General features: G+C 31.7%; 1 protein-coding gene across 1 annotated transcript in view; it reads right to left on the reverse strand.

Annotated features, from left to right (window-relative positions):
* Positions 1-27,096, reverse strand: part of LOC144851964 (uncharacterized) — a 128,629-nt gene that overhangs the window by 41,764 nt on the left and 59,769 nt on the right. Inside the window, exons 3-4 of the mRNA XM_078709639.1 lie at positions 24,786-25,199; positions 8,612-8,859 (exon numbers count right to left, since the gene is read on the reverse strand). Coding sequence (XP_078565765.1) covers positions 8,612-8,859; positions 24,786-25,199 — 662 coding nt within the window. The remainder of the gene's footprint in view (positions 1-8,611; positions 8,860-24,785; positions 25,200-27,096) is intronic.

Genomic DNA, 27,096 nt, shown 5'->3' on the forward strand with positions numbered 1-27,096 from the left:
TTAATAATACTATAAAGTATAGTTCAATAGTTCATTGAATATATAAATTATTAATATGCTTTCACAAAACTACAAAAGAAAAATCAAATATAGATTTCAAATTGTAAAATAATATTATGAATACAGAACTGCAAATAATAGTAATAGGCCTAATGCAATTTTCCAAAATAGATAAGGCTAATAAATTTGCTTTTGGTTTCTAGTTTCTCATAAATTCTCTATTTATATGAAATAATAAAAATATTCAGCCAAAGGCAGGACCCACAGCTCAGATGGCATCGGCCATCACTGTTTCTTTTGACATGGTTAGTTGTTCAATAAAATGAACATTAAGAATTTGTCCAGGGCTTGATTTATTTAAATAGATTATGCCATAATATCATATTAAAAATGAATGATAATGAGGAAAAAGTGCCATAATCTAGTTCGTCGATGTTCTATTATGACATTCACAAGACAAGCGACCTGCAAATATTAAGCTGCATTTTAAACTTCTGATATTGCCGACCAATGATACTTAAGGAGTTTGTTTTCTCAGACTTATAGGTACCAGAGAGGAATTATTAGTAAATTAAGGGGTTTTTATTTGTTGATGTAATTATAAGACGCTTTTGACCTTTGATGGATTTGAGGTTAAACGTATATTAATTGATCATATCCTATTGAGTGCTAGTCTTGAATTACATTATGTAATCCCAACATCTATGAATGTAGTACAGTATAGAAAGATAACAGGATTCCAACAAAATAGCAGGACTTTACCATTGACAGGCAGGAGTGTTTAACTAAAATGTCTTCTTTTCTTTGATGGACAAGGGCTAATGTTGGTTTATCCAGGTAAATTTACAGAATGCAGAAAGTAAATTGCATTTTATTGTTGAAATAATTGAATTAAATGTTATTACAGTTAAGATATTCTCATCATAGTGCTAAAACCAAACTCCACAACATTTGAACGGAAATCCCTCATCAGTGCACTACTAATTATCGATAAATATAGAAAACAAGAACGTGATCAATAGTTATATGAATCGAGTGTCGTTGTCAAACGAACACTTCATCATTGTCGGTTTAACATCTAAGGCGGTATATCCTCTCGTTTCATATCAAGAGCAAAGTCCACAATTCAATGAAAACGACGACGATCAATTTGGATGTCTTCATACTATTGATATCAATCACGCAGTGACAATAACAGTTGAAATCTTTCTGCTGAAACCCGTTCATCTTGCAATAGTTGAATTAATCGTTCACATCGCCTGTGGATATGTAGCTAAAAATTACCACCAATAATCACATCCTATTTCTCTTGTCTAGCTAAAGGCTGTTTTTAAAGAAAACAAACATATTCAATAAGTTAAACGTAATAAATAGATTTGCGCCAATTTGAACGATGTTCGCATCAATCTTCACCCTTAGGACTAAGACACCGACGATAGAAAACCGCTACTTAATTATTTCTTAAGTAATATCAATATTCGTAAACAAATCAGAGACACGCTTATAGTAATTAGAATAGCATTATTGACAGCACGACTATAATATTAATGATGTTTAAAAACCTAAATTATTTAACAGACATTTAAACTGAAGCTTATGTGTACGTCATTTAAACCATGGATACTCAATCATTTCTAGAATACTTATCGATATATGTATAAAGTAAATCATAAATATCGTTTTTTTTCATCAGTGAAGTTGATTTTTGCACACCTTTCCAACGCATGCTTAACACGCTGATGTTCTAAAGGTGATGAAGCACCTTGACATTTTCAGATTTATAGCGCACAATCTCAGGCTGAAAGAAAAATCTTTACATCCCAACATAAACCTATCATCATTTTATGGAAGCAATCGTAAATAAGGTAAAAGTAAAATATGACAAGTAACCGACTAACCCAATAATTTTACACCAAAACTATTCATACGGCAATAAAAAGTAATGCTTTGTAATTGATCTGGGAGAAATCAAATTAATTCAAATTTCAAAGTGATCTTCAAATAACTAGAATATCAGAGCACTTTACAAGAATACTGGGATAAAGCAATCTTATTCATTTTTGGGATCTAAATATTCTCTAGCAATTTTAATGCTTAATGACTTTTTGTCCTATTTGCCATTCCATAGTAAATGTTTATAGCCCTCCATAATAACAGAAAGAGAATACTAGATTTCATTACATTTTTTCCCATTCAATCTCACCTACTTGGGTTTGTTTCAAGCTATATAATTTCACTTCTCATCACAGGTTTTGAGTGTGTATAAATGTATACACATATTTACGAAAGGTACTTTAACCTAGACGACTTATATACATACTTGCGACACAATACAAATAACTTTCAAGTGACCATAGGTATATTGATATTAATAACGGCGCAGATAATCAACAACATTGGTCAACACCGTTGCTATCACAACTTGTGTCTCAATACTTTTAACAGTGTATACAATGCATGCCTAAACATTTTTGAAAAATACTCTTTTCTATGAAACATTTAATGTGTAATATTGACTTTAAACATTAATGTCATTTTTATTACAATTAATGTATTTTAAATAGTACCTTCAGTTTGAAGTCAAGTAATAATAAATCAATCAAAGTTGACGTAGTAAATGAATGTTTTTAAGGAACCATATGTACCATGCTAAGTTTTAAAATGATTAATAAATTAGACTCCAGTGGTATAATGTTTACTGTATATAAAACAGATCTATTATTTTATAGACTGTACACAACATAAAGCAACGCATAATGGTACATTAAAGCTCTAGTCTACACTATCAAACTTTATGCGACAAACAAATGTGATATGCCTATAATGCACATGGTGATGTCATATCACTACCATATTTGGGAATATCACACTTTTTGTCAAACTACTGTAGTTTGATAGTGTAGACAGAGCTTAACACAAATTTGAGGGTACTACACTAGAGTGTAAAGTATTGTGTTGTAACTGACAGTATAATACAACACAATACTTACACAAAATGTAGATTTAATATATCAGGGACATCACTTCACCTCAACTTCATTTAAATTAAATTTCCACCTTAGAACTTAAACTCAAGTAGCCTAGATCACAATAGATTAGTACAGTAACCAGAGGCAAGTGTAATAGATTTTCTTTAAGCATCTTGAGGCGACGGACGTTACAAAGTACATTAAACAATTGCCAGCAACTGACGTGTGTCGATATAAAGGAAGACAAACCCTCGAGGCTTTACTGACCATAGAACACTTGACCGTAGAACGCACTTTATTAATTCAATGGTCATTATTAAAGATACCAACCAATGATACAATGTTTTCGGTTAATTAGTTCTTGGTCAGTAATAATCAGTCTGAATTTTTATAGGCGTTTATTGATAGTGTAAATAGGTTAGTGAACTTTAGGAGGAGCAGGTTTTCTTGTAAGCAATATTACAACATTTCTAATTTCCTTTATGAATTTCATCTGCAGAAAGTTTTAACACATCAAGAATATCCAATATTACAGATACAGCATTTGTAGTTTACATCATGTATCCCTAGGCACACCACTATTTAGGGTAAATTTAGTATTACTTTAGCTTCCCCCCACCCCACATTCCCTTTTCCACTAACACTAATTGTATTGTACAGTTTGAAATTTAGGAGATGTTTTGACCAGAAGTACAAAGTATTACGATCAAATTTATATTTACTATTTTCAGTTATCAAAAGTTATTCTGTGCAAATTAAGATTTTCAGTTTTTAGTTAAGTTCTTATTTTAATAAGTTATTTAAGATTTTTCGTATTTACTTAAGTAAAAATAGCATGCAGTAGCATTTACTTGTTCTTTGTTCATCTTCGTTAAACTCTTGTTGTTAATTGTTAAATTGTTAATTTCATTTTTTGTATGATGTCTTACGGCCTTGTGGAAAAACACCATTGAGGTGAACAAGTATTACCATGATTAAATAAAGTTTTATTATTATTATTATATTCTGTGTTTGACTCCGAATATCTCAATATTCTCTTATAATCCGATTATTCTTATTCTCTGTTCATATTTCATAAGTCGATTGTAATAATCAATAACATCTTAATAATACTTGCTTTGCCTTTTCTGTTTAATCCCCCTCTGGCTACGTCTCTTTTAACAACACCAATATTTCAACCTGAATTATTAATACCCTTATAATAACTGAACCGACAGCATTTCAATAATTTTTTTTTTTTTGACTCTGATCATAAACTTTCTATTTGTTCCAGTTGAAGTACCATGCAAGGAATATTTATTAAGATATGAAATACAACTAATCCTTACGGAAAAATATCCTGAAGCTTACGACAGACAACCACAATTTATAAATCAATTTTCCACATCAAAAGTTCTGAACACCTCTAACCAAATTTCCGGTATATAATCCAAGAAACATAATGGGATCAGTATAATAATTAAAGTAAGTTTCTTTGTACACACTTCTTAAAAACTTAAAAACAACTTTTTCTTTTCAATATTTGTTTTGGAGTTTTCATTCTACACACAAATTTAATTAAACATATATTACAGACCTGAGGTACACACACCTAAAATGCATCGGCACTTTCTGCCTAAAGGAAAATATATTAATATAATCCCTGTAAATAGATGGAATAGTCCATCCACCTTACTACCAAGTGGGATCAACAAGGCACAATGGACTAGTAATCAAATGTTATTAAAATTCAGTTTAAATAAAACATAGGAATGGATAACAAAATAATTAAGTGATGCTAATAAAATTAACATAATGTTAGGATGAAAATAGAACTAAAAGGTGACCTGAATATTTTATAAAAACTTGAAACATAAGACGTGATGCCAGACACAAGACTTAGCAATCATCTACTCGCATCTGTCAGTCACTACTACAGACTTCAATAAACAGTGCCTTGGTGCAAGATGCGAGATCAGAGGATAAGTCATTTGTATAGGCCTATCATAACAACAGACGCTGAGCAGAAGTGACCACACACATCAAACGGTCAATCACGCTGTGTCCAAGATATTTTGATACTTCAGAAGCATAGATGATGATGGATACATAAAGGAAATAGCAATTTTGTTGCTTATTGATAATAGATTTGGAGAAATAAAAAGTAGACAGAACAATGAATGAATAGAGTTTCATCCATAAATCAGCTTTCGTAAATTTATTTAAATATGATTCAAACTTTAACCTATCATAGTGGATTCCACTTGAACCTTTTGGTATTTTAAAATGTTTCCAAAACTGTTTTTCCTACAGTATCTTATTCCAGTCAACATTTTTTATTGGTAATTGTTGAATTTTAATAATCTATTCATTTAATTTAAAACAATCGAATATCCTTCCATGCTGACCCTGTCAGTAAATTATAACAGGGTACAATGAATTGAAGAATACAGACAGTACAACAGCTATTAAGGGGACATCTTCGGGAGCCAACAAAGTGTCCAGAATAGAGGTTGGCTTGAATGTTAAAACACCTCATTCGTTTCACGGGAAAGTGTCCCCTTAATAGGGGTGTCCCAAAGGAGGGGGTACTACAGCAAGGTGAAAACTAACTTACAAAACAAGACAGACTGTACATCATAGAAGGAAAGAGAAGCAGAGGACGATGGAGAGACAAAATCAAACAATATTTGGGATACACCAACTGGAGAGCAGGAAATCGAAAAAAACATGTAAACCGATGAGGTGATGAAGTAAAGTTAAAAACATGGCATAATTCTCTCAACAATGAGTAAATTGGATGAGATATTACTACTATGTGTTAAAACCTATTGCATTTACCATCAATATCCCACAAGTATCCTGCCTAATTTGAAAAAGAATACTCCTGCTATAAATACGATACGTTAAGGATTATATCGCAACTCCAAGTGGTTATTCAGTAGTTGCTAGGATCATATTCAAACCCTGAAGTTACGGTTCACAAGTGATACATTGCAGCCTTGGGGGTTGACCGGCCTGTATAACCATGAAATGAACTCAGCAATGCCGTCAGTTTTAGCTTTACACCGTCTAGTCTTACATACAATAACAGTAGATCCTACGTCATTACTTGCCATCTATATTTATAACAATAATAAAATATACATGACAATATGATTTTTATTTTTTTTCTCTTTTATACATCTGTTTAAATATAGTAAAAACTCTCCTTTGGGTCAATCATATTAAGGGGACACTTTAGTAATTTGTAGTCATAATAAAGTTTTTTATCTATATTATATACAGTATGTTACTACCTCAATCCACCAACTTCCAAAATTGCCATGCAAATGTAGCCATGCTATAAGCCACCTAATCCATACTTCTTTTTAAAAAGATATCTATTTTAGATAATATACCTATTTTTTAGAAATGGGTACATGTACAGATTTTCTTTATCAACCCCATGTTCTCTTTTCCACAACCTTCTTATTATATCTACTACTTACGTAGACAATTTTATTTAAATTACAATTAATTTCAAGTGGGCTCCAGCATGATAAAATAAATGTTTATTTGAATTTGATGACTATAATTTAGAAATAGGTACTAATTTATTTTTTATTGGTGGACATATGTTGACCAGGTTAATTATATTGTAGTCTAGAGTAGGTGATTGACCGACAATGGGCGTATACTATTTTATCATTGTCTACAATAATAACAATTAATATTATGAGTCATACACTGGGGAAGTCTATTGCTTAACAAAAGATATTAAAAATAATATCCAGGGTAATAATTATTAAAAAGCAGTAAAAGAAAACAATAATTTGCTGGTGCTGGAATATATTCTTAATTTAGAAAACATTTAAACGCATTTATTAAACATCTTAACAAAATATTTAATACAAATACTACTACGGTAATAATTTCCAATATTGTTTTTATTTTAAAAGCTATTAAATATAAGAAATATAATGTTTGCCTTTTAATTTGTAATTCATTTGTTAAGACCTTTATTTATTTATGTCAATAATATTTAATAAGGGTGGTCCATCCAGCCGAAGCTGATCATAAATGGGAACAACGATCATAATTTTATATCTGTATGTGTATTATTGCTCACATAATAATCCCCAGAGGCAAACCTATTATAAATACAAAATCAACATAAAATAACTAATTTCAATGATTAATTGTAACAATATTCACAAGTTGTATAATATCGATATAACACTAGCAGTTAGCCAGCTTGACATCCATCATATTGATGGGGCCAGAAGCAATCTCATCGGTAATTGTAACAAACCTCAAGCATGGTTACAAGGGCCTAGCTGAATCAACACAAACTATCGAGCTCAAGTCCCTGGTAGCTTTTACGATCACTTTCTCCTGCAGACCTACCACAAAGTTAGGCCCACTAGCTAGGAAGTTACTCTTGCTAAATATGCAACCCCATGCCCTTCTCGCTGGGGTGCCTAGCACGCAAGCTAACCCACACGAACGAAAAACAGACACACTTTACCCAAGGCAGCTGTAGTACAATACAATCGGAAATGATTTTGATGTAGAATATTAAATTCCTAATTTTTGGGATGAAAATAGGATAAATCACAACATTTGGATGCGAATGCTACATCTGCACATTTGAATAGATGCAGATTTAATTGGTCCCCCTGGGAACTGCATTGAGTGTTCAATTCCCAAAGGTGACCAAATTACAATGTTTCTTACAAGTGCAATGCAATGCAAAATGAAATAGGCTGGAGTAGGAGAATTTGATAATGGGATGGTTAACACAATATTTCATTTATATTGAACCTAGCTAGCAGTATCAATCAAGAACCGAGTTGTAAAACTATTGGTAGCATTGTAAATTTCCAACTTTCCCTTCAAGTCACTCCTAAAGTTTGTTAAATGTGAACTAACATGGTAGTAAAACTAAATTAAGAAGAAGGATATAAGTCTAGACATATAGTAGAAAAATGGTGGCCTTTTGAAGATAAGCAGTGATAGATCATTTTTCAACTTCATGCTGCATATGGTACAACCATTAGGCTGTGTAAGATATTGCAATAAAGCATTTACAAGTAACACATGGATTTGTCATAAAGTCATGAACAGTTACAAAGTGTTCTGACAGTGATGATACATTTGGCAGTCTTGAAGAGCAAACTGAAATATTAAAGAATATGTATACCACTATTCGGTCTAAATGTCACTGAGAAATGTATGCACAGCTAAGTTTAAAGATTATAGAAAGTTTAAAGATAGAAACTTTAAATGCACACACAGAAGAAATACATGGATCATTTCTGGTGGTGACCCTTCTTAACAAGTTTTTAATTACTGTCGTGTAGTAGTGCTTTAAAGGCCAGTTCTGACCCTTAAAATGTTCAGGGTATACACCTGGTCCTTCTTTAGAGGTAAGATAAAGAACATCATGCTAATTTAGAGTACAATTTTGAACTGTTATCCAGTGGAGTTTGGTTTTTTTTTCAAAGCTGACAAGATTCAAAGATCTTCTGGTTCTCTTGTTCCAGCAGTACAGGTGCTTATAAATTTCGTAAACACAGCTTTTAACTCTTGGCTTCCCTTGGATAAACTGTATGTACACAATGGTAGGCCTACACAATCACACAAATAAATATAAACAAACATATTTAGAAATATTTTACCTTGCGAAGAATGATGCGGCAGCAGATGTACTCAAAGATGCTGCTGTCACCTGGATCTCAGCTGGTGTCATCTGTCCTCTTGGTAAAACTCCATTGCTTACTAACGGCATCAACACTTGTTGGTTGGATATACTCTGAAGCATTGCTATTCTTTCAGGTGGCGGCATGGCAGCCAAACTTTGTGGTACAGGACCTCGACCAAGGGCTATTTCTGCAGCTTTCGATCCATTTGGCATTCCAATGTTATTCTGTGGAGAAACAGAAGATAATCTTATTAAAGATTATTTATTTAAAATGTAAATCATATTTGAAAAAAACAATGTACCTCTTACTCTAAACTCTAACCCATAAAAACATTGCTATTTGCTTTTCCACATTGAGCTCATTCAGAAATTGACATCAAACCACTTCAGAAACAATTGAAACATTAATTCAAATACATTTATTTGGTATTTAAACACTGCTTGTCACAATAACAATTGTAACTTTATATTCAATATAAAACATCAAAAACATCAAATTAGTTAGTTTTGACTTGCAATAAAAACAAATAAATAATGCCATAAATATGTTGCTATGTTTACAATCTGTATTCTGATTTATATAATTCAAACACAAGCTATAACCATAAACACATAACAATTCCAAGTATTCAACTCTACTATCAACACAATACATTTGCTTTGTTCTCGTAATTGTCATAGACTATCTTCATCAAAGTAAGCCTATACAGTTGTTCACCAACATCGGCTACTGAAACATATTTTCTGAATTGGTGATAGACAAATCATTTCCTCCTAATGATTGCGGAGAAGTAGATCTTGCGTTCAGATCGTAATTCATTTGGGAATTCCAGGATAAAATGTCAGAATGCTATAGACTCGGAGATTATTACATTTGTTACATCCATCAAGATAGGAAGATTTACCGATAGGAATGGCTGCATGGTGGATTGTGATCATGTAATTTAAATAGAAAAGATTGGAAATAATGTTTAAAGATGAAACATTGCAACCAAATATGTTGCTAAAAGATGCAGTAATAAGTTGCAATTAGTATTATTTTTTTTAAAATAAAATTTAATAGGCTGAACTTTGCAAGAAAAAAGAGTTTTTAAACTAGTAATTTAAATTTTCACTTTTTTCTACTTCAATTGTTCAATAAAGAGCAGCTCCGGGTATAAAATGTAAAATTGTTTATTATAAAATGCTGATGACGAATAATAAATGGGGTTATTATCCATTTTGTTGCAAACGTTTATATTAAATAATAACAAAAACACCATATTATACCTATCCTTTGATGTAAAGCAATTGTAATCATTGTTATCCACTCAAATTAAAACTAAAGGAACACATGTTATTTGCAGCAAATGTTTACCTCAAATATTACAATTATGTTTTCTGATTCATTTAATATTTTAGAATTAGCTTAAGTTAATTCCAACACGAGAGTTGTTTGCGTTCCACATCAATTCAAGAATTCCAAGCAGAGAATGTTATTGCGGGAAAGTAAAAAGAACATATACACTTGGTTATTAGGGTAAAAAAGAGAGACGACTTTGGTAAGACAATTAATAATATTGGTTGATTACATATTTAGCTAAAAAGCGTAACATCAAAGGCTCAAACGACAAATGTCGCGCTCCAGTGATCATCAAAATGAGAGAGCAGTGTTTGATTGCAAATAACACACACTGAATTTACAGAATACGCAAATAATATACACTTTTCCTATTAAAAGATATTATATTACAAAGCAAAAACACCGCGGCGGCCTGATAAGAATAGTATAGTAATGTTGCAAAAGTACTTTTTATACTGACTTTTGTGATTTATTTGTTGGAGATTTTCAACCTTGAAAAAGTTGCATCTGTTATATGATGTAAGGTTGATTGTGATAATTAAGGGTGTTATATCGCATGCAATCAAAGCATTTATTGGTGTTTTAACTGTCATTGACGTTTTAACTGAACATTAACATGCAAGGCATGTAAACAACCTACTCAACAGTTTAGGAAGGCAATAGAAATAATTATTATAATCATGTTTTGGACAAAAGAGCAGCTTCATTTATTCATTGAGGGATGGTAAAGAAGAGGAAAAATAGGGTCGGGGGGATAAAGAAGGAGGAGGGGGAGGGGTAAAGTAAGAGGAGAGGGGAGGGGGGTAAAGGAAGAGGAGGGGGAGGGGTAAAGTAGGAGAGAGAGGGGTAAAGGAAGAGGAAGAGGAGGAGGGATAAAGGAGGAAATATAATTTATTCTATCCGTTCCTTACTATTATTATTTTTCTATCATTTCTACACAATGCATTTTAACAATAAAATGTACTAATTACATTGTTGGTTATTCAATGTATTGTTTACAATCCCTTTCAAGTATCAAATTTAACAAACTTTTTTTTTTGGAGCCGTATTATGAATACTCATGGAATAGCATCATCAACGTTAATATTGCATAATACTATTATTAAAGTGATTTATTTGCAACAGATTCGTTATTCATAATCATACCAACAACTGTGATTAAACTGAGATTACAAAAGATTTACAACTTAATGGATAAAATGAATAGAATGCTGCATCATCATTAAATGAGATATTTATACATGATAATTATTTAGGGACCATGTCAAAATTATTCTACTGTACTGCAGTTAAACTCAGTCAAACTAAAATCATGAAACCTGTTTATGTAATTAAATATTAGGAAGTTTGTTGAGGGACAATAATCATACACACACTTCATTAAAAACAAACTAAAATGTTATTGCAGTAAAAAAAATGTAGTTACTGCAGTAACTGCAGTAGAATAGTTTCTTAAGATTTAATAAGTTCCTTTAAAATAACATAAGAAACAAGATCTCATTCTCCAACCCTCACACATTTTCCCCCCACCCCCTAAAAACATTTGCTTTCCATACCTAGAGTACAGTAAACACAAATGTAGATTTTGATCGATCAAACACATAATAATGCTGTAAAAACACAATCAATAATGTATCATGACAGTAATTATATAACAGTAAATTACATTTAAAAAAAAAAATTCTATTCTTGCTAATTGGGAAAATGCTACCCCTATTACAGCTGTGTTTGTTTTTTAGTTTATCCATATTTATTGTACACATTTGGTATGCATACATAACGCATTGTTTGTTTTAGTACACAGACGGCCCAGCTTGTCTACAATAAGAAACAAAATCTCAATCTAGCACTATCAGTTGCGATAATGTAATTAAAAACATTAAACGTGGCTAAACAGTAACTGATGTGTTATCTTACTGACTATGATACTGCCAGTAAGCAAGACATTACTAAGTGTGGGATGTGTGCTCAAGTGTTGGGATATTTAATTACCGGAGGATTTTAGCACGAGTCTTTGTGAGGAATAACACAGACTTATTTAACACAAGTTTAGCAAATGATATAATTAGAGAATTTATATGAGAACCATTAGACAGAAGCAATGAATGGTTTAAATACAAACTACAGTACATTTTTTCTGTCTGGACACATTTGTTTTAAGTTCAAATTCATATCAATAAGCCTGTATGTACTGTATGTACATAAGTTCAATGAATTTAACCAATTGGATTAAAAACTTACAACACATAATTTTCCTATTTTTTCACTAATTAAAACATACACAAGTTTTGAATTATTGTTTTTTAAAGTAATTTTTAAAATTCATAACTTCTCATACCACTATTTCAAAATACTTATACATCATAAACAATAGTTCACATACAATTAAAAGTAATAAATAAAAGAGGATAATAAAATTTCACAGATGTACTTAAGTAGTCAACTAATGAGAGTGCATTGTACTGTTGACAATAAAAAAAAATCTATCCTTTAAATATCCCTACCTGCCAAATATGGAAATTTTGCATTATTATGTTCCAGTATAGTAAAACTAATCCTATAGAGTTTCTTGTATAGAACCTACCATGACAACATCTGTGCTGTATATGATTGGATCGTTGAAATACAACTACCTATACCTCTTCCTGGTATTAATCTTGCACATACGTCGATCAGCCTCAAGGCACACAGAATAATAACACAGCCAACACACTCAAGTTTTTTGAGCTGATCACCTAGCCTGAAGGGGTTGGTTCTTTTCGCCTGCTTAGGACATGTGCGTTTCATACCTTCATAGTATTCAATACATCCCCCTGGGCTACTTGTATTATATTGATACACGTAGGATCAGTACACTCACGTTGACGGTAGGTAGAGCTTGTCAACTTCAACACGATGGTTCATCTGAGAATTTCATTTTGGCTAACAATCAGAACCAAAGGTATAATAAAATTATACCATAATCTCCAAATTGGGAATTACTTTGTGTGATAATTAGTTTATAACTCAAATTTCTTGCATTTAGGAAACGAATAATAAAAGTACGAAGCCACAGCCTGCCGCAAAGAGCTAATAAAACTAATCATACTACTCTGTACATGAACCTTTAACAAAGTTACAGTACTCCTCAAAATAATTCCTCTCTTTAAAAGCTTTTTTTTTTCATGATTTAGAAGTCATATTTTAATACATTCATGTACTAAACATTAAGGGGGCTATATAATTTATAATAAATTGTAAAATAAAACCCCATAAATAGTTTATTTAATTAAAAACTTGTGGTATGCGCGATACGTAAAAAACTCATTATTCATTTCGGTTTTAAATTACTTGAACTAGAAATAGTGTCAAAATGTTTGTATTCACTCTGAAAACGGTAAATGATATTGGATCTTTTCTATTTTACCTCCTACACAGTTTAATTGTAATAAAATTGGTTAGAAAAGGCTAAGGATTGAGTAATTACAGCGAGAAAAGTCATAAAGAAAATTGCTGATACATATACGATTCATGACAGGTTCCACATCGTTGAACCAACGTAAATCAAAAGGTTCTCCAATTCGTCTGTTTTTATCGCATAGAAGTAAACTCTCAAAATAATTAATTCCTCGCTTATCGGCACCCAGTTAATGAGCGTAACGGAAATATCATCTATATAAAAAGCGTTAAAATGTAACTTTACGTTCGCAGACTGAAACATAAACCGAAAGGTGAACGACACAAGGACTGCTAGTCTAAAGAGTTTCGTATCTGTAAATACGGCAATAATAGCCAGTAAATTGACTGGGATCTTAAGTTACATCTGCTATACAATAGATTCAGTAAATACGGTTTGTAAATCAATTGAAAAATAACACCAGCAATCAATAAGTACAACTTAAGAGATACTAAGTCTCATCTATTTACGATAGTATTATATCAACAAATGACGATAGAAATAGTCTTTACAGATAATTGTCTTGAATTTTAATTCCAAACAATGTTAATTGTATTTATTTATTCTTTTCCATGAGTGTCTACTTGTATTGTATGACCTATTTTAAAACGTAAAGGTTATCGTTTCAACAGACCATTGTGACTTGAATAGGGCTCTTATATTACATTCGTCCTAAACGTAGGAATTGTCTTTTTATGGGATATCTATCCTCAAGTGGTGTATTGTAGATGCAGAAATTACGAATACCGACCCTCATATGACTTTTTAATATAAAAGAATAGTTACAACAGAATACAACTTTGCTTTTATAGGCATACCTTAACTGTAACAGTACCTGTACATTCAAACTAATACTATATTCTCCCACTGCAGCTTCCATCCTATTTTAGAATTTGTCGGTATCTTTTTTTAATCATGCATTAATATTAACCACTTTCCAATGCTAATATAAAACAACTCCATATAAAATTTAAATAATATAATAAAAAACAAAGGTATTGCCAGCACATTAACGCAATGTACTCTAGGTCATGAACTCATAATGATCCCGTGCAAAGCTGACAAGAATTATTAATAATGGTATGTACAGTATTGCGGTTTCAAATGATAGAAGTTGCTTTAAAGAGCGTCATTGAGCTCAGAATTTAACTGGTAGTATATATACGATTCTTGCTAGTTATTTTGGAAAAATCTGCTCATCATATTGTAGAATAAAGTCAAATAGTGCACCATCTTTCAGATGGAACATTTAGATGAAGGTCAACTTACTACAGTACTATCAGTAGTAACAATGGTGGAAGATTTTGGAGTCAGACAAACTGTAGTTTTTAAATTTTTTAAGTTCTAACCATGCTTTATCTTTCGCATTGTATTTTTCAAGAGGACTTTCCAAAGTGGGATCGCTTATTAATTAATAGCAGTAGGTTAGCTTCCACTGTATCAGAGAATTTGTTTACCTGGCGTAGAGTAAGACTTATCAGCTGGTAATTTTTTTTGTTTGAATAAATTCTCAAGATTTATTTGAAGAATAATACAACAGAAAAGAGAATTGTTTGCTGAAAGGTAAACTTGTGAATTGGGCTAATCATCAGTCAATACTTAACATCCAAGTAATTCAAATACAAACACTAGATAACTCAACCATTGACATCTTCACTGACCAATGACCATTGAATTGGCATTACTAGGGGTCATTGTCCACTTGTCAATCAAAGTGACTGACAGATCTTATGTCCATACATTGCTTTCAACAGATGAGGCTACTCCCAAGCAAGTTAAAATTCTAGTTCCACATAATTCTCTTAACGTAATCGTTATGGCGCTTGATGTAAACAACTTGAAGGACGTTTTGAAGCACATTTTCAGTCACATCTTTCAGTTTGCATTTCATTTTCAAATTAAGGCTATAAATAAACATCCAGCTGAATACCTATACTTGTTACCAACTATTAGGTGTCTTTATCTGAGGTTACAACCTCAAACATGATCTCCTCAACATAGCATAACTTTTACAAGATTGCCAGTGCTAAAACTTTTTTTGCAAAAAGTAAGCCTAATGTACAACCAATAGCGCTAAAATCATCGTACATAAACACATTTAGCATGCAGTAACCTACAGTATGCGGGTACCAGGATAAGAACTATATCCGTGTCCTAATTGGCAAGGCTAAAATTATAAACCTACCATCTAATATCGTCGCTGGAAATTGCATTTCACTAGTAATGCATTCACCGCATTTGGAAATTAGAGCAACGAACTTGGCAGAGATGTTTTGATTTACTCCCAGAATCGTAAAAAACATTAATTTATTCACAGATGTATGGAGAAACATCAAGGGTGAGCGGAAAAGCAGTACAATAAAGCTAGTAAGAGGCTTCTTAGGTGGCTGGGAATGTCAGCGAATGGAGGCTCCTTACAGTAGGGTGGGAAGGTTCGTCGGGGTTCTTTGGGTAGGGGGATTGGTGGCTTCTTAGGTGGCTGGGATTGTCAGCGAATGGAGGGTAGGAGGCTGCTTACAGTAGGGTGGGAGGGTTGGTCGGGATTCTTTGGGTAGAGGGATTGGTGGCTTCTTGGAGTGGAAGGGTGGGTGTAATGGTAGCTGGATTCAGTGAAATTAATTCAAAACATACTACAGATAATTTGAATGAATGACTGAATTGTCTGATGATGGAATGTTTGTCTGTTCTGCAACAATCAGTCTTTCTTTCAGGAACAGGCAGATTTTGCATTTAAATTCTTCAATCGAGTTTCTGATGAATGTTTAAATTGTAAAATTAATAAAGCTTTTTTCTAAGTATTATCACGATGAAATGAACTATTGTATACCACACACAATGATAAACATTCATTTTAGTTATTACTATAAAAAAAAAAACCACTGTAGAATCCAAATTAAAGTATAAATAGACCAATTTTTCTGTGTTACACATTTTATTAATACTAATAAATTAAATTAGTGGATTCTGGAAAAATTGTGAGCCGATTGTAGTTTACCACCTTGGTTTTTAGTGTACAGTAAACCAGAGTTTAGTCTGGTTAGTCTCCGACACACAGGCTGCTAATGAATTCAATTTGCAAACATTCGTAAAGGTATTTACGCTGATAGTTTTAACAGACAAACTAAACGAGTTGAACAGGGTTACCAGTTGAAAACTCGTGAAATTCCAACGCCACTTGGTAACAAATTATACACATAGGATGTTAAGTGTGCACTGATGAATTTCGGACCCTTTGATGTACCGTGAAGTCATTCAACAAAAATTAACAGCAATGATGCGTGATGTAATACAGTAAGTGTTAAGGGTGGGCGCATATTCAAAACACACACATTCAATAGGCTTATAAGGGGGGAAAAATCAGTCAGAATTAGCTGGAATTAATTGAAAAAAAATATGTAGGTCATATGTATATTGAATTATTGAATCCATTAACCAAAGTAAATTAATTTTGATTTAACAATGAAATAGTGATTGTTTATTAGACTATTTGGTTTTAATCTTATTTAATCCTGTTTAAGCTCCCTCTGAGCTATAGAATAAATAATTAGAAAAGTGTGCATGGTTGAATTTTATGTTAAAATAATTTAAGTACAGAATTAGTCATGATTCATCCTCCAATTAGGGACCAGTAGGGACCTAGATTTTAGTATTATTCTTAATATCATCAGGTCAAATTTGGGAAATTGGGCTAATCTGGGCTTTACCTCTATTTAGAATAAATTAATTTATTGAAATCCAATAAATTAAAATTACAGACTTATATAAATAACAATAACAATTAAAAATCAGTATAAATATTAATTATTTCTTTATGATGCAGATCATATACTATTACTAATAAAATATCAACAATTTCTAATTTAAATACATTTTTGAAGATTACAGAATAAATAATGCAGTGCAGTACTAGTAGAAAGCTTGGATATACATTGGAAGACTGTATAGACTATATTAGTTAACAATAAAAAGTAGTGGAACTGTAGCTTGGTTGTTAACATGCTTGCCTTTCAATCCTAAGGTCTGGGGTTCAATCCTGACCTAGTGCCAGGGTTGCAACTCACAACTCTTTCAACTCCACTCCCTAAGCCTCAAATGAGACTTAGTTTATAAGCACGATAAATTATTAAATAGTTATCCATCCTGTAACTGGCGAGTTACGCGCTGTTGGATGTGTACAAAATATTTAAAAAAATATCTATTTTATGCAGCATGTACAATACTGTTTCATATTAGCTTTTTGTTTTGTTTGCAGTTGATATTGAGTTATTCTTCTGGGATTTCATTAATCCTACTATAACTCGATATTAATGATGGTACATATTGAAGTACATAGATCTACATTTGCACAGTATCGTCGTATTGCACAGTAATACGGAGGTGTAAAATAATTTTTATTATATTATTTTACCTAACCCCTAAATAATCAAGCTAACGACTAAATAAACTTAATATAACCTTAAATAACTTCTTCCACTCAACAAAAATTATGGTAAGTAATTTGTTTGATACACTTGCGGTCGAACCTGTATGTAGTCTAGAACGTATCATACACCTCAAACAAACCTAATTAAAATATAGTTAGGCCTACTTTAAAATGATTATGTAATAGATAAATAAAATGCACCAACCAAGTAAACATCAGCATACAGATTTGTATAAATATCCATGATTAATTAATTACAAAAGTGTCCACGTTTACGAATGTTGATCGTCCACCTGCAGGGGCTACTTGCTGAACTAAATAACACCACAGCACTTTTTGATAGTGCCTTAGATAGGTCTTGTCCACACGCTTAGTTGCTAAACACTAAAATGGTTACTGCAAACGTTTATCCCCTCAGAACATCAACGCATCAGGCATAACACATGGTTTAGTCTGCAGTGCTAGATAGTCTGCTAATAATATTGATAGTCTGCTACTATCAGTTGTGTGTTCATTAAGAGAGCAGTACATTAACTCTGCTAGATCTCAAATAATATTGATGATGCACAGAAGAGGGCTCCCTCTAAGTGATAACATCAAGTAGATAGCTTATTGTTCATGCACTGGAATAATCGGTTTATAAAGCTAAACAAGGGCTTTGAATCAATCCATTTATTAAATGGGAGAGATTACTTTAAAAAGATAAACTAAACATTAATTAATACATCATTAAACAAGAAGTTACTTCTTTATAATGTTATATTATAAGATATTTAAAAGTTGCAAATTCTTGTTTTATTAACCTACTTATCCAGATTAATTCAATTCAACCAGAAGCATGTTCGGAAGTTTTTAATTACCCCTTTTGAAGAATAGAAAAGCCTAAAGTTTTCTCAGCTTAGTAACACCTACATATATCATATTAATGAAACACAACAAAGAGACTTATGATATTAAAAGAAAACAATAATTGAAACTAGACATGTAACTCGTCACTTTGACGAGTTTGGTTATCCGCCGCGCAAGTGGTGCAACATTAACATTAAGGGGATAGGTTGAGGACAAAAGGAAGTGTTCACGTATGACCTGAATTGAAGAATATGATATGTTATTGCTGAATTTTATTATTTAGATTCATATATAGTATACACAGTATAATCTGTATCCATATCACATACAGTGTAGAATAGGTGAAATTACGGGACCCGCTATTTATTGCAATTTTTAACATGTTGACGGTTTTAAAATGAAACGCAAAGGTAGCAATTTCGGAAGAAAATTATCTCAGCAACAACATATTAACGTGTAGAAGAAATTTGAATACGTGAAATATTGATGTGCGCTCTTTTAAATGTAATGAATTATGACGCAAAAGATGAAAATACGACCTTTTTTATTTAACTGGCCATATGATGACGTCACAACATCCGATTGGCAAAATTTTTACATGATTTCGTATCTACAATCCAATAGCTTCCAGAAAACGTTTTAATCGTGATTATCACATTTTATTCTTACGAGCTATAACAGATTAAAATTTACTGTAAAGATGAAATTAATGCCACACGTAATTTAAATTTTTAGGCATGATGACGTCATCAAAATTAAAATATTTTTAACTCATGCGAAAGATAGTTGATTGACCTAGACAATATCAAAATCGGGGTGAAAATGGAAAACGAATAAGTGGAGATGCGCTCTATTCAATGTGATGAGCTATGACGAAAGATACAAAAATCCTAAATTTTATATTCGTGTGGCCATACGATGACGTCACAATGTCCGGTTAGCCATATTAATACCTGATCCGATATCTCATCAACTTCCAGAATATGTCATCCACAAAAAGTTGACCGTGTAGTTTAGAAATTACGACTGTTTAAAAAAAGGCATATTTTTAACGGATTTTTGAACTTTTTCATCAAAAATGCGCGCAAATTGTCCAATTCGACGTGCTCGTATGACGTAACTTTAAGTCGAAATTGTTTAAAATTTGGTAAAATTACTAGAAAAGGCTGGAAAAACATAAATCACGCAAAAAAAATATGTTTTCAATGCTATGTGTGCACCGCACACGTAAAAATTTGCGCACGCGTGGGAATTTTTTACATGCTTAAAACGACATGAAACGCGTAGAAAGTTGATTAGAAAATAATTTTGCGCATTTTGAAATTTTAAATGCGCGTGCACGCGTAACTTTGTGTAAAACACGCAATTTTTTTTCAATAGAAAGTTAGCGCATGATATAAATTAAACTTTTGGAAAGTTTCAATTTGAAATGTTATTTGGTTTTCGACCTATGTTAAATACGAGGAAATCTTTAAATCACGCGTAAGTCACGTTGCGCAATTGTAAACGTCATGAAAAGCTTCGCAGCACATCTTCATGTGCATGACGATATGTTGAGAAAGTTACAAAATGTTATGTTTGCAAGTTTTAGAGAAAAGCGTTCCACAAAAATCATACAGAAAGAAAGAAGCCAAATAAAAAGATGATTTCGTACAATCACAAGAGGTTATCCTGCAACTTCGTTGCGGATAACCAAATAGAAAAAAAATGCAAAAAAAAAAAACAAAGGTTAATTTGCGACTAAAAATGATATGTAAAAGTACTTTACTGTAGAGATTATGTATTTAAATTATAATGTTATTGTGTCCATACAATCAGGATGTCCTACAGAACTAGTCTATGATTTCTAAAAGAAATACAAAATTGAAAAGTGTAAAGTCTGGGAAGGTATATCGAGCATCAGATAAGGTTGAAACTACCGGTATGTTAATTGAAAATGAGTAATACACTATGATACAAACAATAGTTTAAAGAAACAATAAGAAGACAATAAGAGATACAATGGCTTCTTTGCGCCGCATGTTCACTTTCAATTGCCTCACTTGCAAAGTTTAATCCTATTAATTGGCTTCTGCCGGTATTGTCTATGTAATGGTTCTTATAAAGTAGTTCTTCCAACAGAAGTTAATGGGTTTTGAAATGAATAGAGGCAATGTATTTAATTAAAGGTACAACAATCAATTTACTTTCCTTTAGAAATTTAAAACGTGATTAGTTTTGAAGATTTCTCAGTAAAGTTACAAGACACTTTGTTTTCTTTTTTTTCCATGACACAGAAACATGGCATGGTTCAATCTCAAGAATATGTACACATTTTAAAAGTTTTGTTTCATTTCAGACAGAAATTATACATTTAATAATTTTATCTCAAAGTTTACTTAAATTGTTTTATAAAGTTTAGTATGGTTAGGTTCTCAAACAAGTTTTCGATACACCTCTGTTTCTCTCGTTAAGCTCAACAAAATTAAAGAGCTGTTCTGATTGGCATTAAAGAGCAGCATAAGTAACCATCTTGTTTAAATTTCTAACTTAACATTAACCAATCAGATTACATAGTGTACAAGGACTCCGTGTTAATTTAAAGGTACCAAAACAGCTGGATAAAACCAACAGTCTTAATATATGATTTATAATGCTGAGTTTAACTATTTTCCTTGCTAAACTTTTAAAAACATGTTTTTGTCTTAAATAAGTTATTGACAAATAACGCATGCCTCATATTGTAAGGTGAAATAATTTATTCGAAATTATTCGTATATTTCAAAAGAAATTGAATGAAAATAAAAATTAGTTCTGTAGGTCATTTATTTGTTAAATGTTATGTTATATGCAATAATTTTTAATGTTATTAAGATGTTGTTTATGTAAAATCGTATGACATTGACCCAATTATTTCTAGACACTACCAAAAAACAACCAACTAAACATACCTTTCTAGCAGATCTATTAAAAGGTTCAAATTCATAATTTCTGATCCTCATTTTAACTGTAGAAGGACTCATAATCAGAACATCATGATGTTGATCAATCTTATCCCTTTAGTCTTATCCACAAATCTTTCAAAATACTTCCAAATGTGTGCGGTAGACTACCTTTAATTTAATTTCTTAAAACTAACTCAAATTGTTTGAATCACAGTAAACATGTGCATGCTGTAGAAACTCCAAAGACAAGTTAATTAGGTTTCTCTGTAAATCTCATGACGTGACCTAATCCTTTGACCTAATCCTGAGGATTAGGCCACTGATGCGTACAGGATGCGCCTTCCACCTTTGGAGATGAGGTATTAAGCTCATTGGTGCAAAGCTCACACCTTACTTTATTCTTGTTATAAAAACAAAGCTTCTTGGATTTTGCCATTGTTAATGTCTTAATAAATTGACTTTGTTATAAATGGATTGAATTAACTGTACACACTATGACAAAATTAGGAACATTATAAGTTACAGACAGTCTTAGTCAACAAATGTTAAATGTATTAGCAGCAACACTATTCAAAAGATAAAAGATGATGATGATGAGAATGAGAGGGTTTCAAGACCTAACATTAAGAAAATCTGAAAAAACTTGATTATCAAATTAAGTAAAATTAAACAAAAAAGAAAAGGAACTATTCAATCAGAAATTATCTTATCAAGTTCAACAAATTTTTTTTTGGACAGGAAGATTAGAAATTTCTTTCTTTTCATAATGTTTAGCCTAACAGGAAATTCGGAAAATTTATACCAATAGAGAAGGAAATAATAAATAACTTAATCCATATTTAATTGGAATTATTCTTTTTTTTTCTCAGATTAAGACGATAATTACAGGAAGATAAAAGTACAAGCTTTTCCTTTTACTAGTAGCAACTTAGCACGTACCAGTCCCCAACTTAAACAAGACCGGAAGGAGGGCACATCAATGAACTCTTCACAACCCCAAGACCTCTAGAAGACCCCCACCTTGAAATCAACAAAGTAGCACTTACCCTGCCGAAAATAAAGGATCTTTGACTGAGGATAATAAAAGATTCAACTTTAAATAATCAGTACTTCCTTAAGTTACTAATTTAACATGTTTCTGTCGTGAAAGAACAATATCTACCATGTGTTTCTAATCAATTGAGACTTTTTACTTCCAAGCTCTTAGAAAAATCTTCCTACTGACATATTTATTAAGAGATTTCTACTATTAAACTTAACCATACATAATGGGACAGAAAATAGTCCTGTTGTAATCGTAAAGTTAAGTAAAGTAGATAAAAGTAGTCGTTAAATCTTAGGTGGAATTTCAGTTTCTATCTAATCTTCATTCTTGAAACCACTAAAATAACAAGTATGCATGAATGGCTTGATGGTTGGCAATAAGTTTGAGTGATAAAAAATAAAGCTTCTCTTCGAAACTAGTAAAAAAAAAAGGCTAAGATTAAATTAAATAAATGGCATTTCTCATCTTCAACAACCTTCAACGACCTTAAATTTAGAACTCAGTAACATCATTTACTTACACAGATATCTTCAGTGATAAAATGATTTTCTAATTTGTCAAGCTTTTATGGAAATTACTGTTTATTTAGAAATACCTTTAACGTTATTACTAACAATAGACGTTCTTTAGAAATTATAATAGAATTACATTTCAAATTTGTGGAAAAATTTAAAACATCCTTTAATTTTGGTTCATGATTTAAAATTAGGCTGCCAAAACAAGCTGGTTAAAACCTCAATGTTCTTACCAGATTTCCTCCCCAAAAATAACTTTAGATCAATCAAATTGTATAAATCATGCTTTTCTTTAGTACATATTTAATACCCAATAGAGTTTTGCATCATGTTAACGGTACAAGCATTGGCTCTATTATGTCAAATTCAATAAAAAATTCGGCATTTCCTACACATAACTAACTTGAAGCGCTCAAAGGAATGGTGTCACTAGCTTAAATGAATTAGCCTTCTGCGTTACAGTTGTAAATATCACATTGTCACATGTTTTCAGTAGTTCCAGACATGTTGACATTTTGCTTTAACAAGCTTAATGTAGGACTCAAACCTGCAATACATTTTCTTGGATGCTTATATTAGAAATCAAATGGGTGCACAGGAACTAAAGGAATATCCTTTGTGTGGGGATGTTGAAATCAGTGGTGGCACCAGAGGTATGGGTTATTCCTTGTTGGGAAGTATAGGCCCTTCCCCTCCTGGAAAACCAAAGTACTTTCCGTCAGGAAGCAGGCCTATTTAGCCAACATTCTTCATTAAACTGTATATTAAATTTGTATCACTTCTTCTGCGAAGATCCTGGCATCATCATTGGTGGAAAGCTTAAGGAACCATAAATTGTATTATGATTGCTCTTAAGCATTTAAAGAAAGTATTTTTTCTTTTAAAGTTCATACAAATCAAATCTCACAAAAAGCTTCCTCCACCAAAACATGAAAAAAGTAGGCCACTTAAAAGTTGAGCTGTTAATATAATCTAAATATGTCTTCTATTATTTTATTTAATCATCTATTCAACTAGACTCTTTTAATTTTGATGAAAAAAACATCATGAAAAAAATAACAAACATGTTTATATAATTAATTAAGCGTTATAATACTAGCACAATTCACAGATCAAAATGTGATCTTTAAGAATCAATTTTGATGAGTTGTTTTCAATTAGAAATTATTACGGCCTTGAAAGCGTAATCTTGGGCGTTGAGGTTAAGCAATGTTTACTGCAATCCATAACTTTAAATGTGTAATGCTGGAACAATGGCAATAACTAGTACGGTAATCGGGAAGAAAGAGAACTATTTAGGAGACCTATATATAACGACTATTGTTGAAAAGAAGACTCTATACAATACTATGAAGTGACAGGATTACGATTATCTCAACTTATTATCAAACTGATTAAACCGGTCTGATACAAACTTTATAGTTGCAAAAGTTAAAGTAAATGTTTCGAAGATCAAAAAAGTTGTAAAGAGAAAATTGTATATCTTCTAACAACACACTGGCTATATCATTTTCATGTATGGTTACTAATTGTTAATACTTGATTATAAGTCCAAACTTAGGGGCAGGTTTATACCTTATGCATTATATTGAAGTAAGTGTAAACTTTTGGTCTTACCTGCTGTCTTTGGGCAATCAATGCAGCCAATTGTGCTTTACTATGATTTCCAGGAAAATTCTCTTCCAGGTATTTCTTTGTCTGTTCTTTAACAACCGGCGACGCTCCTTTAAGATTGGGATAGCCTCGTCCCTGTCTAACTTGTCTATGGTATTTTGAGTCCTTCTCGCCGCCTTGTTGGCTGTAAACATAACGTTGTAGAGACGCTAAATCGCGTGATCCAGTAAGCGTTGGTGGTGGTTTGCCTGGCATGGGGTCTTTTTTAACTTGCGTTGATTCGAGTGACTGGACCATGGAGACTGCTTCGTGCTTGAGTTGCGTGGCGGACGTGGTGCAAACGGTACATTGATCTTTCATCCAGTTTTGTTTTAAATGTTTTGGCACTTGTAATCTTTCACAGAAAGCTGCGGGATCCTGTAAAAATAAACAATATTACTATCAATCATCTCCTTAAAATGACCAAAACCATAACCAAAAAGCAACTTTTATTGAAATTAAAAGCTAAACATTTTTTAGTTGGCACAGCGGTTGGCATATCCAAAAAACTTAACTTTAAATGAATAGAACACTAACAATTGGCAAGAGAAATTACCGTACATTATAAGAACTATATTAATGAAAAGTTACGTTATTGTCAAAATATTTAAATTAAAATGCTATATAAAATTATCATTAAAAAAGAAAATTACATTGCAAAATCTTCTTTGTTCATTTTTATTAAATGTTACGACGTTCCAATTTTAAAATTAAATTAAAAAGCGGCACCATTGAAAAATTATCATCATCGCAAAATTAATTTCTTTGTTCAAGGTGTATTATGTTTCAAGTTTTAATAAAGATACATTTATTTTTTTAAAGTGCATATAAAATGGAATCAAATTTTAGTATCTATTATCTTGTCTGTTCTTCTTGGATGAACATTTTTTTATGATTCTTGAATTGATCTTCATATAATGTATACTTCAACAAATTCAAATGTTGCAATAAAAGTATTTTATCTTATTTCCATATTACAGTATGAATATAGCTCTCAACTTTCGCACTTTCTTTATTTTCACCAACTCTTTATTTTCGTACAACACTTTCTTTATTTTCACCAACTCTTTACTTTCGTACAACACTTTCTTTATTTTCACCTACTCTTTATTTTCGTACAACACTTTCTTTATTTTCACCAACTTTTTATTTTCGTATAACACTTTCTTTATTTTCACCAACTCTTTATTTTCGTACAACACTGTCTTTATTTTCACCAACTCTTTATTTTCGTACAACACTTTCTATATTTTCACCTACTCTTTATTTTCGTACAAACTATATTTTTGCACATTTATTTCCCGACTACACTAATTTCTTTCTTCAGGATCTAACTATCTTAATCCCAAGATTAAAAATGTCTTTTCAAAGCTGTTGATAGGTTTCAATTTTGTTAAAAAAATTTCCTTTCATACAAAATAATTTTTCCTTTGTTTTGATGGTTAATCCTTTTTGTTACACTATCAAACTTTATGTGACAAAAAAATGTGATGTGCCCATATATGGACATGATGATGTCATATCACTACCATATTTGGGAATATCACTACCATATTTGGGCATATCACATATTTTTTGTCAAATTAGTTTGATAGTGTAGACAGAGCTTAACATTCAGAATAGTAGGAATTCTATATATAAAAAGTCCTCAATCTCTAAGGAAAAAAAATCCCTTTTTTTAATGGATTGCATCTAAAGACAAAGAATTCCATAATACATTGGGTACGATGGACGCTTTATTTTTTTTTGCCCACGGCTCCTCTCAATCATATTTCTGCCTGTCCGTCAACCTTGTCCTTGGAACTACATTTGAACACTAATGTTTTACTAATGACACGTTTTTAATAATTAATTAAAACTGATATTACAGGAATTATGGATTTAGTCAAACTTGTGCTGCAAGAAGTCAGTTATTTTTTTTACAAAGCCCTAAATTAAATAAAATACAATAAAAAAATAATTGTTAAGCATATTGTGGATCAAAAAAATAATCATAATTATGCAATAAATTTATGAATATTGGTGGAATTCAGTGTACAATACGCCTCTTGTTTAAAAAAAAATTGAAATAAGTTATTCTCCATGGTACAATACAAATGTTCGATTTTTATCATTTTTTATTAAGGTCAATGGAAATAAGTTGCATATACAGTAACTGTAGTAGTATATTGCTGTTTCGATATCCAGAATGCTATTGTTGGCCACACACAAAGCTCATCTTCAAAGTAGATATCAATATTCTATATTACCCCTAAATAAGACAGACGCTTAGCCA

Source organism: Antedon bifida, chromosome 9, assembly GCF_963402885.1.
Source record: "Antedon bifida chromosome 9, ecAntBifi1.1, whole genome shotgun sequence".
Taxonomy (NCBI): domain Eukaryota; kingdom Metazoa; phylum Echinodermata; class Crinoidea; order Comatulida; family Antedonidae; genus Antedon; species Antedon bifida.